Source organism: Lagenorhynchus albirostris, chromosome 2, assembly GCF_949774975.1.
Source record: "Lagenorhynchus albirostris chromosome 2, mLagAlb1.1, whole genome shotgun sequence".
Lineage (NCBI taxonomy): Eukaryota > Metazoa > Chordata > Mammalia > Artiodactyla > Delphinidae > Lagenorhynchus > Lagenorhynchus albirostris.
In genome coordinates this window covers 84339810-84354269 of record NC_083096.1, presented here as the reverse complement: position 1 = coordinate 84354269, position 14460 = coordinate 84339810, and the positions used below count along the sequence as shown (strand labels likewise).

General features: G+C 42.4%; 1 protein-coding gene across 8 annotated transcripts in view; it reads left to right on the top strand.

The window, feature by feature from the left end:
* Positions 1 to 14460, top strand: part of SLC22A15 (solute carrier family 22 member 15) — an 82612-nt gene that overhangs the window by 31347 nt on the left and 36805 nt on the right. For 7 of the 8 annotated variants that reach the window (XR_009538819.1, XR_009538818.1, XR_009538816.1 and 4 more), the window contains exons 3-4: positions 8150 to 8282; positions 8920 to 9084. The exons of the other annotated variant lie outside the window; for it this stretch is intronic. Coding sequence is in view for 2 of the 7 variants with exons in the window: in XM_060139247.1 (XP_059995230.1) it covers positions 8150 to 8282; positions 8920 to 9084 (298 nt within the window). In the remaining 5 variants the exon portion in view is untranslated. The remainder of the gene's footprint in view (positions 1 to 8149; positions 8283 to 8919; positions 9085 to 14460) is intronic. 8 annotated transcript variants of the gene reach the window in all.

The following is a 14460-nucleotide window of genomic DNA, read 5'->3' as shown; positions in this document are numbered from 1 at the left end:
GTTAAAAATAATAGGAGAGGGCTTCCCCTGGTGGCGCAGTGGTTGAGAGTCCGCCTGCCGATGTAGGGGACGCGGGTTCGTGCCCCGGTCCGGGAAGATCCCACATGCCATGGAGCGGCTGGGCCCGTGAGCCATGGCCGCTAGGCCTGCGCTTCCGGAGCCTGTGCTCTGCAACAGGAGAGGCCACAACAGTGAGAGGCCCGCGTACCGCAAAAAAAAAGAAAAAAAGAAAAAACAAGAAAAAGAATAGGAGAGTCATCACTTTAATCTCTAGCCAATTAAGGGTTTGAGTGACTTATAAATTTATGATTTTTAAAATGTAAAGCCTCATAAAGAACACATGTTTCGGGGCTTCTCTGGTGGCGCAGTGGTTGAGAGTCCACCTGCTGATGCGGGGGACACGGGTTCATGCCCCGGTCCAGGAGGATCCCACATGCCACATAGCGGCTGGGCCCGTGAGCCATGGCCACTGAGGCTGTGCGTCCGGAGCCTGTGTCCCGCAACGGGAGAGGCCACAGCAGTGAGAGGCCTGCGTACCACAAAAAAAAAAAAAGAACACATGTTTCAAGAATGTCACAGTCATCGTATTTAGGTTTCTTATAGTTTAATTTCTGGTATCCTGGTGGTATCCTGGTTTGGGTTTTACCTTGTTACTAAGTATTGACCAAAGGGACAAGAAAATAACCTAGTAATTGAGTCTAGCCTGGTGGGTGACCTCTTTCTAAAACTGTAAAAATAGGTCATCCCCCAATATGTTTTCTCAAATACTGTAGGGATCACTCTCCTAATGTATTATTGATATATTTTGTCTGAGCTTTGACGAAATGAAACTCTTTAGATCATATAGTAGGTATGTGATAAGTATGTAAACTATATTTGGAAAGTTTTTAATATTGAAAACAAGACAAAACATTTAAACCAAAATTGCACAATATTAGGGCACGGGGAATGTGGAAAGTGGATTGTAAACACATTGTCATAAGTGCTTGACTTGGCATTCCTGATTCAGCCATCCCCAGTTCACCTACATCTGTCAGTGAGATCTCCTGGGTTCCATTTTTCACATTCTCTAATTTGCTTTTTTAAAACCTGGCAGTGCTTTTCAATTTTTCTATCAGTTCCTGCATGTATTCCAGAAGAAGTAGGAAGATGCATTAGCCCAGCCAGCATTGACCTGAAGAAAAACTACTAGAAATTACTTTGACACTTAGAACTGGCAGCCTAAGAATTAGAATTTGAAATTTGCTGGTCAAACATTCCTTCCTAAATTTGCCATCCAAGTTGATAGTTATCCAATTGCTAGAAGGATAGTATTACAGCCATTTTGATGAGTTTGAGAAGTTCTCCAAATGGTTCACGGGGTAGTTGATGATGGAGCAGCCACGTTGACCTCTCCTTATTGATTAAACACAAAACCAATCAGTGTGAGCCTGAACCTCTTGGCCATGTAAACAGACCAGCAGAATTGCGGTGCAGGATAGTCAAAGCTAAACGTGCAGGCCAGATTTTAAAGGCATGAAAGCACCAAAGCAAACACTAAGAATATGAAAGACATAAAAGCAAGTATTTGAATTCCAGGGCGTTAACAAGGCCTAATTGTACTTGTTTTTTATTGGCCATTGTAAGAGAAGGGATATAGCCCTGGGACGAATGCAGCCCTGTCTTTCTCTAGGCCAACCTAATATTTAATTCATTTTTCAACCTGGAAAACTATCCTCATATGCATTCTTTGTAAGTTGAAAATTCTGTCACAGAACTATCCATACATCCAAAATAAGTTGATTTTTCACAAAACAGAATTTCTCCTTCAAATTCCAAACCTCTTTTAATCATTTTGTGTGAAACTTTAAAATGTATTTTACCATTTCCTTTACAGATCCTCAAATCAGGGCTTCTTAACATGACTTAAGCTTTTTTGATGACTCAGGCCATACTTCCTATAGTGTTTGGTAACTGGAGGCCTTGAAGAGGTTGAAGAATGTTTGGAGCAGGGGTAGTAGAGGAAGTGGATGGAAGTCTAGGGAATGGTGAGTGGGCTGTCCAAAATCAAGATTTTAGAGGTGATGCTGTTGTTGAGGGTGACAAGGTCCAGGGCAGGAATTCTTAACCTGATTGCCTATGAGAATCATCTGGAGAACTTAAAAACATATGCAGTGCCTGGGCTCTACTGCAGTGTTGTCAGGGACCCAGCCTTTGACTTCACTATCACTAACAAGTGACCCTCTTCATCATGGCCTCAGGTAGAGCTCCAGCTTTTTTTCTTTTCTTTTCCATACACACATTATCTTTTTATTTTTTACTTTTTAAAAATTGTAGTTGATTTACAATGTCGTGTTATTTTCATGTGTACAGCAGAGTGATTCAGCTTTACATATACATATATATATATTCTTTTTCAGATTCTTTTCCCTTACAGTTATAACAAAATATTGAGTAGAGTTCCCTGTGCTATACAGTAGGTCCTTTAATGTTGAAAACAAGACAAAACATTTAAATCTTATCCTCCTAATTTATCCCCCGCCTTCCCCCTTGGTAACGAGAAGTTTGTTTTCTATGTCTGTGGGTCTATTTCTGTTTCGTAAGTAAGTTCATTTGTATCTTTTCTTTTTCAGATTACGCATATAAGTGATATATCGTATTTGTCTTTGTCTGTTTGACTTACTTCACTTAGTATTATAATCTCTAGGTCCATCCACGTTGCTACAAGTGGCATTATTTCATCTTTTTTATGGTTGAGTAGTATTCCATTGTATTTATATACCACATCTTCTTTATCCATTCATCTATTGATGGATATTTAGGTTGCTTCCATGTCTTGGCTATTGTAAATAGTGCTGCTGTGCACATAGGGGTGCATGTGTCTTTTCAACTTATGGTTTTCTCTGGATATATGCCCAGGAGTGGGACTGCAGGATCATATGGTAACTCTGCTTTTATTTTTTTAGAGCTCCAGTTTTCAAATGGGCGTTCTAAGCAGTAGGGTAGTAGAAATAAAGAAGGGGAAAAGGGCTGATCAGCCATCTATTAAGACCTGTTCCTGGAAGTTGCCACATGATGCTTCTGCTTACATTCATTGTGCAGAACTTGATAACGTGGCTGTCCTAATTGTCAGGGATATTGGGAAATTTATGCCCAGCTAAATATTCTCTTCCTATGGAAGAAAGGAAGAGTGGCCATTTCCAAATGGGCTAGATTCTCTGCCCCAGAAAGGTAGTAGGTTACACAGTCTAAAGATGTGATCTTCACACGAGCTGACAACTTTGAAGTTTGGCTATCTGCTCCCATCTCAGGTTCTCAGGTCCATGGGTGTGAAAGGAAAAACAGCCTCCAGTTGAGAGGGATCTGGTTCAGTGAGTGATTTCCTCTGGGGACAACCAAATTTCAATAAGGGCAAGAATGGAAAGTACAGAGTTAAAGAAATAGGGGGATTTCCTGATGGTGACATTATTTCACTACCTACCATCCTCCTATGTCTTCCTTTTCTCCTTAACCAGCATGTATTTTGTTATTATAATAAACACTCCTTTGCAAATCCCTGCAGCTTCCTGATACCTCTCTCCCTGTGGAATACTCCTGGGAACCCCCCAACTCCCCACCTTCTCCTCACAAAATGGATAAGTACAAAACTCAAGTGTGCATTCGGTATGGCAGTCGTGTGACATTTCCTATGAATGGGCCATGTCCCATTCTGAGAAGGGCCTGTCTTCTTCCTACTTAGACTTCTGGCTCCCCCTCCACTTACACTCCCTTCAGCAGTCGACCTCACTTGATATTTCAGTGAAAAAGCAATGATGCGGTCCAGCAAGGGTTCCTTTACTACCTGCTTCTGAACCCACATTCTGCCTTCCTCCCACTTACAGTGGAACCTCCCTGCTTCTACGAAAGGCTACCTCCTCTACTTGGTACACTCAAGCCCCTTCCTTCTTGCTTTTCCAAGTACTTTTCTCCTGCAAGGATGGCTTCTCTGCCTGCAGTTCCTCAAGCTTGTCCAATTCTTCAACCTTCTCCAATCCGGCTGCCATTCGCACTCTACTGAAATTGCTATTTTTTTTTTTTTTTATGCGGTACGCGGGCCTCTCATTGTTGCGGCCTCTCCCGTTGCGGAGCACAGCCTCCGACGCGCAGCCTCAGCGGCCATGGCTCACAAGCCCAGCCACTCCGCGGCATGTGGGATCTTCCCGGACTGGGGCACGAACCCATGTCCCCTGCATCGGCAGGCGGACTCTCAACCACTGCGCCACTAGGGAAGCCTGAAATTGCTATTTTTTAAGTGTCCATTTTGTTTCCAAATATAACTGCACATCTCTGTCCTCATGTTAACTTGACCTGTAAAGCAGCATTCGACATAACCTGACCACCCCTTTCTCCCTGAATCACATCTCCTCTTGTAGTATTTGTGACACCACCCTCCCACCTGTTTTCTTGCTCTCTCTTTGACTCCTGCTTGTGAGTTTTCTGTGGCAGTTCTCTTCTACTCAGCCTCTGAATGTGGAAGTGTCCTGGGCCTCTGTCCCGAGCCTTCTTCCTTATCTCTAAGTTCATAACCCCTCACGTCCTCTCCCTCGAGCTCAAGACCCACATCCAAATGCTAGCTTGGCATTTCCACTTGGGTGTTTTTAGGCATCTCAACCTCCACATGTCTAAAGAGAACTCTTAAATTTACCACCACATACCTGAAATCCCTTTGCAGCCTCCTCCAACTCAGTAAATGTCATCACCATTCACTGAATGGCTAAAGTTAAAAACTTAGGTTAAATCCTGACTCTCCCTTTCTCTCTTCCCCGCTGCACATCTCATTCATCAGCAAGTCCTGCTAGTTCTACCTTCAAGATCCATCCCACATTCATGTAATTCATGTAATCCTATCACCATTGCTTTCATCCTAGTCCAAGCCCCTGTTATCTCCTGAACTATTGCAGTAGCCTCCCTTCTCCCACTTTTCCCTGTTGTAATGCATTCTCTTAGTGTGGCCCAGGCTGATCTTTAGAGACACAAATACAGTAATTCAATGTTTTCCCTTTGCACTGGAATAACATCCTAGCTCCTTACCGTGGCTCAGGGCCCTGCATGACCTGATGCCTGCCCATCTCTCTGACCTCATTTAATGCCACCCCCATGAGAGGCGCTCTGATGTGTCTTCGCCTTAGGGCCGTTGCAGTTATCCTCATGTTCCCCAAACAGCTTTTCAGGGTTGGTCACTTTCTCATCATTCAGGTCACAAGTGTCACCTCCCCAGAGAAGGCTTCCCCGAGTACCTTATTTAAAGAGGTTTCCTCCCAGTCTCTCCCTCTGTGTTTGCTTGTTTAATGTCTAGCTTACGCTACTGGAACTTATATTCCATAAGGGCAGGAACCAAATCTAGATCGTTCGCATCTGTATTCCCAGTGTTTAGAATAGTTACCAACCTCTAGTAGAAACTAATCAACTATTTATTGAATACCGGAATGAAAAAAGCCTGGAATGTAGTTCAGTTTTTTTAGTCATATTGCTTCCATCACTCTCTTATTTAAATTATGACTGCCGCCAAGAGCGGTAACTGCCTGATTACTATTTCTAAGGGCAATGTCACACTAGACTACTATTTCTAATCCGTGAAGAGCTAGGAAAACCAGTTAGTTAATCTTGTTAAAAACCGCATGTGAAGGACAGAAGAACTTAGAAGTAAAGCACAGCATTAGTGAGGGGCATTTTTCTTGTTTCCAGTGCCTAAATTTTTGTGTGGTGTTGTTGCATAAAGATGTACAGAAGCTGTCTTGTCAGGATCTTTATCGATCTTGTCTTACAGGAAATATAAGAGAAGGAGAGAAGTTAGATGTGCTTTGGGCCATAATGACTGGTTGTCAAAGTGTGGGACAGGAGTGGTCTGAAAGACAGAGAAGGGACAACTAAGGGGTGTCTCCATGTGAGTTTTCGAGAAGGGGTTTTCTTAAACCTGTCTTTGCTGAGCCTAGGAAGGGGGCTGTGGAGGGGAGAGATGAGCATTCTCTTGGTTCTCTGAGGTCACCTCTGAGACACAGGTTGCTTTATAATCAAAGATCACAGTAGCACATCACTAGGCAGGGCTTTAGATAATGACATTTTAAGCAGAGGATGACTACTTCCTCTTTGAGTTTATAAGTTTTCCTAAAATAGAAGGTAATAGTGCTCAAGGGATTATTTTTTATTGTGGTAAAATATACATAAAATGTATCATTTTAAAGTATACAGTACAGGGGCATGAAGTACATTTGCATCTTTGTGCAACCATCACCCCTGTCCATCTCTACAACTTTGTCGCTATCCCAAACTGAAACTCTATCTTCATTAACCAGTAACTCCTCACTCTAACAGCCCCTGGTAACCACTATGCTACTTTCTGTGTCTGTGGATGTGACTACTCCAGGTAAAGGAAAAACACTCCTCTGGTTTCTCCTCTACCGGCAACTACTTCCCTTCAGACACTTCTGCTGCCAAATGTGGGTGGGTGGGAGTGTGTGTGTGTGGAGGGGGAGGTTCCCACCTCAAGCCGTTCTGCCACACCGGCTGGGTGTCCCTGCAGTTCAGTTCAGTTCTGACACCATCTACCTGGACTTAGCGTCAGATCCCACAGGTTAGGGTTCAGTCCCACAGGACTGCCCCTGCCACCCCCTTCAGACACCAGTCACAAGTTCAGGCTGCTTCCTGTGCTTCTGATCAACTGACTATAAATCAGAGGGTCCTAGGACCTCCTCCTTCAGTTAGATTAATTTGCTAGGGCAGCTCACAGAACTCAAGAAAACATTTTACTTACTAGATCACTGGTTTATTATAAAAAGATATAACTTAGGATGACCAGGTGGAAGAGATGCACAGGGCAAGGTATGGAAGGATGGAAGGGACACAGAACTTCCACGCCCTCTCTGAGCTGACCACCCTCCCAGCATCTGCACATGTTCACTAACCCAGAAGCTCTCCAAACCCCTTCCCTTTGAATTTTTATGGCGGCTTCATTACGAAGGCATGATTTATTAACCCACTGGCCGTAGGCAGTTGATTCAACCTCTAGTCTCTCTCCTCTACCCAGAGGCCTAGAGGGTAGGACTGAAATCCCAGCCCTCTATTCACATGGTTGGTTCCCCTGACAACCAGCCCCCATCTAAGGGCTTTCCAAAAGTCACCTCATTAACATAAGCAAGGGGCTTGTTACAAATAACGAAAGACACCCATTTTACCTTTATTGCTCTGAAGCTTTTCCAGGACCTGGGAAAAAATCTAAATATTATTAAAAAAAGATATCCCTGTGGTTCTTACATAGGAAATTACGAGGATTTCAGGAGCTGTGTTCCAGGAACAATGGATAAAACCCAAATATATGTTGCTTACTGTAAATTACAATATCACACTCATAATTGGAATCATAAATTATTTTCCCTTTTTGTCTGCTATTTCACTTAGTGTAAGGTCAAGGTTCATTCATGTTGTAGCTTTCCAGAATTTCATTCCTTTTTAAGGCTGTATAATATTCCATTTGATGTATATACCACATTTTGTTTATCCATTCATCAATGAATGGACATTTGGGTTCCTTACACCTTTTGGGTATTGTGACTAATGCTGCTATGAACCTTAGTGTACAAAATCTGTGAATCCCTGCTTTCAGTTCTTTTGTGTATATACTCTGAAGTGGAATCACTGGATCATAAGGTAATTGTATGTTCAATTTTTCAAGGAAAGTACTCAAGAGATTTTAAACCCATTAATTTATTGGAGAAAAGGACCGTTCATTTTTTGCCTCATATATGTCGTGTAAAACGTTAGGTGTCAGAGAAATGGAAATTAATGGGATACGGCTCCTCCTGTCTAGAAACACAGGAACTTAGGTTCAAAGACGTGACCAACAGATGAGTAAGTAATTAGCTGTTACATACTGTGCTCAGTGCTGGCACAAGATGTGTATGGACTATTGTGGGAGCACTTTATAATAATGATTTCTGGGGTTCCTGAAGACAGAATCTCCTTGGGTGTTGTCCTGGATGGATGTTCTGCTGAATTCCGGTTAATAGTGGTAATGCAGTGGCGAAGTTCCAATATTCAAGTTTTTGTTGTACATTTGTTTTTTTTAATAGCTAACTCCATCCATCCATCTTTTCTGTGACCTAAGTGTCTGCCTTTTGTTTTTTTCTTTCTCTAGTGGTTTTTAATTGCCAACAGATCTTACAAAGTGAGTGCAGCAAGCTCTTTTTTCTTCAGTGGTGTGTTTGTGGGAGTTATCTCATTTGGTCAGCTCTCAGATCGGTTCGGAAGGAAAAAAGTCTATCTCACAGGTAATCTCTTAGTGTTCATGGACTGAATAAGAGGAGTTATTTCCCTAAGGTTCCCAGGGAAATAATAAGGGGACCATTTCCTTAAGGTTCTCAGGGAATTGCCATGTAGACCCAGAACTGATTTTTATTTCACTGGCAAGAGGCTGAGTTGATTCTGGCCAAGCATTTTAAAGTGACCAGCATACCCGAGGAAGGCCAGATATTTGCACTGTAAGCTTTTCGTGGTGGTGAATTCTACAATCCCTGGATTCTAATTCATGCCATGTTTCTAAGGAGAACAAAGATTGAGGCAGTCTACTGGATCCATTTCCTTATACCTTGTGTGCCGATTCATTGCAGATGAGCTCTGTAGGTCTCAGCATAGTCGTCTTGACAAGCTGAGTACGGGCTAAGATTTATCAGTTTCCAGCATTATTGTTAATAATTGAAAACTGCGCATGACAGAAATCAACTTGTAACAAAGAAAACCTCAGTTTTTCCTGATAGTCTTTAAGAGAAACTATTTTTAAAAAATAACATAGCTCAGAAAATTTAAATTCACAAAGATTTTTCTTTACAAACTAATGAATATAATACATTACGTTCATCAAATGCTGTTTTGCCTATGCATTATTGAATAGTGTTCTTCTCTTTCTAGGTTGTGCTCTTGACATCTTATTTGCTATCGCAAATGGGTTTTCCCCCTCATATGAGTTCTTTGCAGTAACTCGCTTCCTGGTGGGCGTGATGAATGGAGGGATGTCGCTGGTGGCCTTTGTCCTGCTGAACGAATGTGTGGGCACCGCCTACTGGGCACTCGCAGGTACTGCTTCAATCCATGCAGACATGGAGATGGGGAGCTGCTCCAGACAACTTGATAGGAACCAGTTCAACCATCGAGTCTAAAAATGCACTCGGACTTGAGGTGCTCTATCCAGCTGTTAGATTTTTTCCTGAGTTTGTTCTATATGACCTTGAACGAGTCATTAGTCATTTTATGTGTATTCCTCTCTAGATAGTCTCCCATGGGGCCTGCCTCACAGCTGGTGACCTTGCCCCTATCCTCACAGATTGCCTAAGGGCATTCGTTAACTGCTTTTTACCGGTAAAGTGAAAAATAGTGCAGAGGAAATACTAGAAACTCCTTTCTCAGTGCCTTCGTATTGTATTGTATTAAATCCTTGTCGCATAGGCCTTTCTGATTTTTACTGGTCTCTTCAAGTTAGTAGTACTCTTGTATTTCTTTAATGATGTTTAAGTTCCAAAATAGAGGCCATATTCTGTATTATTTTTAACTATCCCATCATCTTCTTAAGAACTACACTATAGTAAAATAAATGATTTTAAAAGCTCCTTGACTTAAAATAATGTCTTAGGAGAACAACTGCACTAAGACTCGACTTTGTGGACTGTAGGTTTGCAGTGAGAACTTTGTTTCGCTTTCCGTTCATTTGACAATTACTGAGTGCTATTGATGTTCTTGTACTAATGCGGGAACAAGTTGACTGTGGGACTGTAGGAACTTGCCTGCATGAGGATGTGGATGAGCGCGTGCCAGCTACCATTTGCTGAGCATCTGTTATGTGCCAGGTACCATGCTAGGCATCTGACTCATCTGTCATATTCCCAGAGCCTACAAGCTAAGAATTTCTACCTTCATTTTACAGGTGAGGACACTTCACCTCTGAAAGGAGGGGTGATATGCCCATTTTCACACAGCTCGTGACTGACAGGGCTAGGATGACGCCAGGCTCATGTTGTCCCACTGTTCCCTGAGTACTCCCCTCTTAGATCTTCAGTGGGTCACCTCATACGAATACTGGTCTGCTTAGCCTATTTTTTTCTCGCTTGGTGGTGTTTTCAAAGTTGGTGAGGGCTAATGTATTGAGCTGGAAGACAAAGCTAAATAAAATAAATTTTGCTCTGCTTGTATGTCGACCAAACTGCTGTCCAAGCTGAAGGACACAGAGGGTTGGACAAATTAGAATTAAGGTGGGGAGCAAGAGACACCTGCTCCGTCCTAGCAGGACAGGCTTCCTGCCTGTCTCTTACACGTGGTGCTTTTTTATGACTCACTTTATCTATAGCAGCTTTCAAAGCCTTTAGAGATGGGCTTCTTTTTTCCCTAGCCCAGCTCCTAAGTCAGGATCAGTGAGAAAATGTCCTCTGAGTCTTCAGTTTGCATTGAGACTTTTAAGGTCACTTTTTCAAGTAGTGGGTTCAGACTTGCTGGGACTTCCCAAGAAATGAGTAATGATGGTGATCACGACCACTCACATTGTCCGGGGAGGACACAAAGGCACCCTCTCCTGGGGTTTTGGTTTTCCTGAGTCTAAAATCTGGCTCAGGAACTTCCCTGGTGGTGCAGTAGTTAAGAATCTGCCTGCCAATGCAGGGGACATGGGTTCAATCCCTGGTCCGGGAAGATCCCACATGCCACAGAGCAACTAAGCCTGTGCACCACAACTACTGAGCCTGGGCTCTAGGACCTGTGAGCCACAACTACTGAAGCCCGTGTACCTAGAGCTCCTGCTTTGCAACAAGAGAAACCACCGCAATGAGACGCCCGCGCAACCCAACAAAGAGCAGCCCCGCTCGCTGCAAGTAGAGAAAGCCTGCAGGCAGCAGCAAAGGCGCAGTGCAGCCAAAAATAAATAAATAAATTTATTTAAAAAAATAATTAAAAAATTAGAAAACTGAAATCTTGCTCATGTAGAGCATCATGAGTACATATTTTTCATGTACCCAGCACATTTCTCTATTAAAATGTTCACATTTGACTCTAGTTGTTCCATGAAGAAGGTGCTCTCTTACAAAACACATATACTGCCCCCACCCTACCCAATTCTCTAGGACTATTCCTGTCCTGTTGCATATTTTGGGCAAAAAGAAAGACCTCCTGGTCTCTTGCTTCCTTGCCATTTGGCCTAAAGCCAGTGAAAAGATGGCTCTTAAAGCGCATTTACTTTCCATTCTTGTCCTTGAAGCTGAGTTAAGATGGGGCTATTAAAATTTCTATAGCGAAGGGAAAAGGGAGAAAGGAAAAAAACCTGCAACAGTGGTATCAGATGGTTGCCAAGTTCAATGTGAAATTCAGAAGGAGCTTGAGAGAGTTCCCTGAAGGCCAGTGCACTTGACCTGCACCAGGACAGAAGATTCTGATGCCCCTGGAACTCTTGTGAGGAGCTTCCTTCGTCCCTCTCCCATGAGCCGAGTCTTCCCCAGAATTTTGTCCTTGGCCTTTCTTTCTAAGCTGTTTTCTCTCCAGCACAATTTTATACACTCCAGTGGCTTCAGATACACTCATGAACTGCAAGAAACTGAGAAAAAAACCTAAAAGGTTAGCAATAGGGGATTAGTTGGAAGTAGCCTAATTGTTTAGCAGTTAAAAAAGATTTTGAAAAATTGTGCTTGATTACCAAGTATTTGCAGTATGTATAAAATACTATGTAAAGTACATATAAAAAGTATAAATACAAACTGAAAACATCCATTTTTGACCAATTTGCAGTGTATTGCTTAACAAGAATGAGGATAATTGATTGAAAATTATTGAGTAGAAAAAATAAAATACTAAAGCTATGAAAAATGTCATATTAATATATTTATTATTAATTTTTCTTATATAAATATCTTATAACAAAAGGAATTGATGTTCATTGTAAAAAAATCAAGAGCATATAGAAGTGAAATATAAATAATACATATAGTCCTACCCACGTGAACATCACCACTATAAACATATTGCTGTGTGTCCTAGAGCTTCTTCTTTGCATATCTGTTCTACAACATTCATTTATTAAATAGACCCTGCCATGTACCAGACACTGCCTTTATAGACACTTGTGATAAAAGGGCACTGAACAGGCCAGGCAGGCCAGGGTGGGGGAAGGTCCTTGTTCTTATGGAGCTTATGTTTTAATCAGGAGAGACATAACCAATATGAGGTAATTTCAGAAAATTTTAAGTGCAGTGAAGAAAATTAAACAGGGTAATAGACTAGGCAGTAAGTGCAATGGACAGATGGTTAGAGAAAACCGAGATGTAGATGTTTGATCAAAGATGTGAATGATGAGGGAGACCTAGGCATGTGAGATTCTGAGAGAACATTCCAGTCAGATGGAATGGCAAGGACCAAGGCCCTGAGGTAGGAATGAGCTTCTCTGAGGACCTGAAAAGATGCAGTGTGGAGAGGCATGGGGAGGTTGGGATGAGATCAGATTGGAGGGGCAGAATGATATAGGGCCCATGATAGGCAAATGAGGAATTTTGGGTTTTTTTTCACTCACAGTGCAGTGAGTAGCCAGTGAGTGAATTAAAGAGAGGAACAAAGGGATCTTGTGTACAGAAAGATTACTCTGGTAGGCATGTGAAGAATGGATTATAGAGGAGCAAGAGTAGAAATTGAGGGGTCATTCAGGAGGCTGGTGTGGTTGGCCCCATGCAACCCAGAGGCAGCTTAGACCAGGTGGGAGTAGTGGAGGAGGAAAGAGGGTGCGTTTGAGCTGGATTTGGTGGGAACGTGACCTGTTAAAGAACCAGCAGAAAAGGCAAGACCAAGAGGAATCAAGGGGACTTCATGGCTTGTGCTTGAAAACTGGAGGGATCACTGGAGACATTTACAAAAACGAAGTCATCACTATACACTATTTTCTAACCTGCTGAAATTTGGCTTTTACTAGTGCGAACTGAGTGGGAATAGCAGACATGAAATTAATTTAAAATAAACAGAAAAGAAATCTGAAAAATAGGCATAAATACCCAAACGCCCATAAACAGTTACACAACCACCTATGGTTCTCCAGAATTACAATGTGCAAAAGTGGTGATTTGAAGTGTTCTTTTTTTTCTAATTAAATTTTTTAACCAAATGACCTAGAGCCTTACCACACCTGTATCCTCACCTTATCCCTGTTGTCATTTCGGGGCATACATGTGCAGCTTCTTGCTGTATATTAGATATGAATGTCTCTTGGCACCTCAAATTAAACATGTTGCTTTCTTTTACCTAAAATCTCCATCCTCTTCTGGGACCTCTCTCTATAGTAATGTAATCCTTTTATTTAAAGCCATTAAACTAGAACCTTTGAATCATTTCCTCCCATCCATTATATCCAGTTGATCCCAGGTCTTTCTGAGACAGAGTTTCAACTGTGATGAGCTTAGGTATACAGGGAAATCATTTGGTTAACACAACCAAACCACAGAAGAGCCAGGCCCTTGTGATACCTGGAACCCGGAAGTCAGATGCATCTCATTTCTGTTTCCCATCATCTCTGAGAAGCTTCCTCTGCTCAGTCAGGGATGGGGCCCAGCAGCTCTCAGGTTTCACCACCACGTCCAGTATTTAAAATCCTTGGTAGGAGCTCTGATGGTCCCAGCAAGAGGCCCATGACTGGCAGCCCTGACTTGAACCACAGGGGCAGAGTATGGGGAGGTCATCTCTCGGAAAAAGGGAAAGCGTTCTTGGAATTAGAAAGGAGTGCTAGGTAGACAGTATTTTATAATTATTGGTAGAGGAGGCTAGGTAGAGGCGGCTTCCAGATGGCCTTTTGGGGGAGGTTAATAGATATAAGGGGCTATACCCATTTTAACAGTAGGACGATAATAACGTCCTCACATTTGTACCACATGCATTGTTTCATTTGAAACCAATAACTACCCTTTGGAGTAGATATTATTATTTCTCTCGATAAGGAAACTGAGGCTCAGAGACATTTATGGATTTGCCTAAAGTCACCCAGCAGCATGTGGCAGAACTGGGGTCTGAACTTGGTCCCTCTGAAGTGGTCCCATCCTGTGGTCTCTGGACTTTTTGCCTACATTGTTGTCAGTGGGCACTGAGTACTCAGGACTGTTCTGAGCAATGACAGAAACCCTTGTTCTTGGAAACCAGGTGCTATTCGGTGCACTGTAATGAACCTGTAATAGCTATTGATTATCTTAAGTTTCCAGGGAAATCACAGGGAATGGAAGTCTGCATTCCCTTACTTAGTGGACCACATGCTCTGACTGGTTTTCTGAGCACACTGAACTTGCTGTCACAGCAGCTTTCCCTTCTGTGTCTCCCTTTTCCTCACTAGGGCAGACAGCATACAAGGCATTGTTTTTGTTATAGGTTAATAATCTACGGACAAGAATAAGAGAAACATTTGTCCTACAGGATTGTTGTAGAAAGTTCTTGTAACAAGTCCTATTG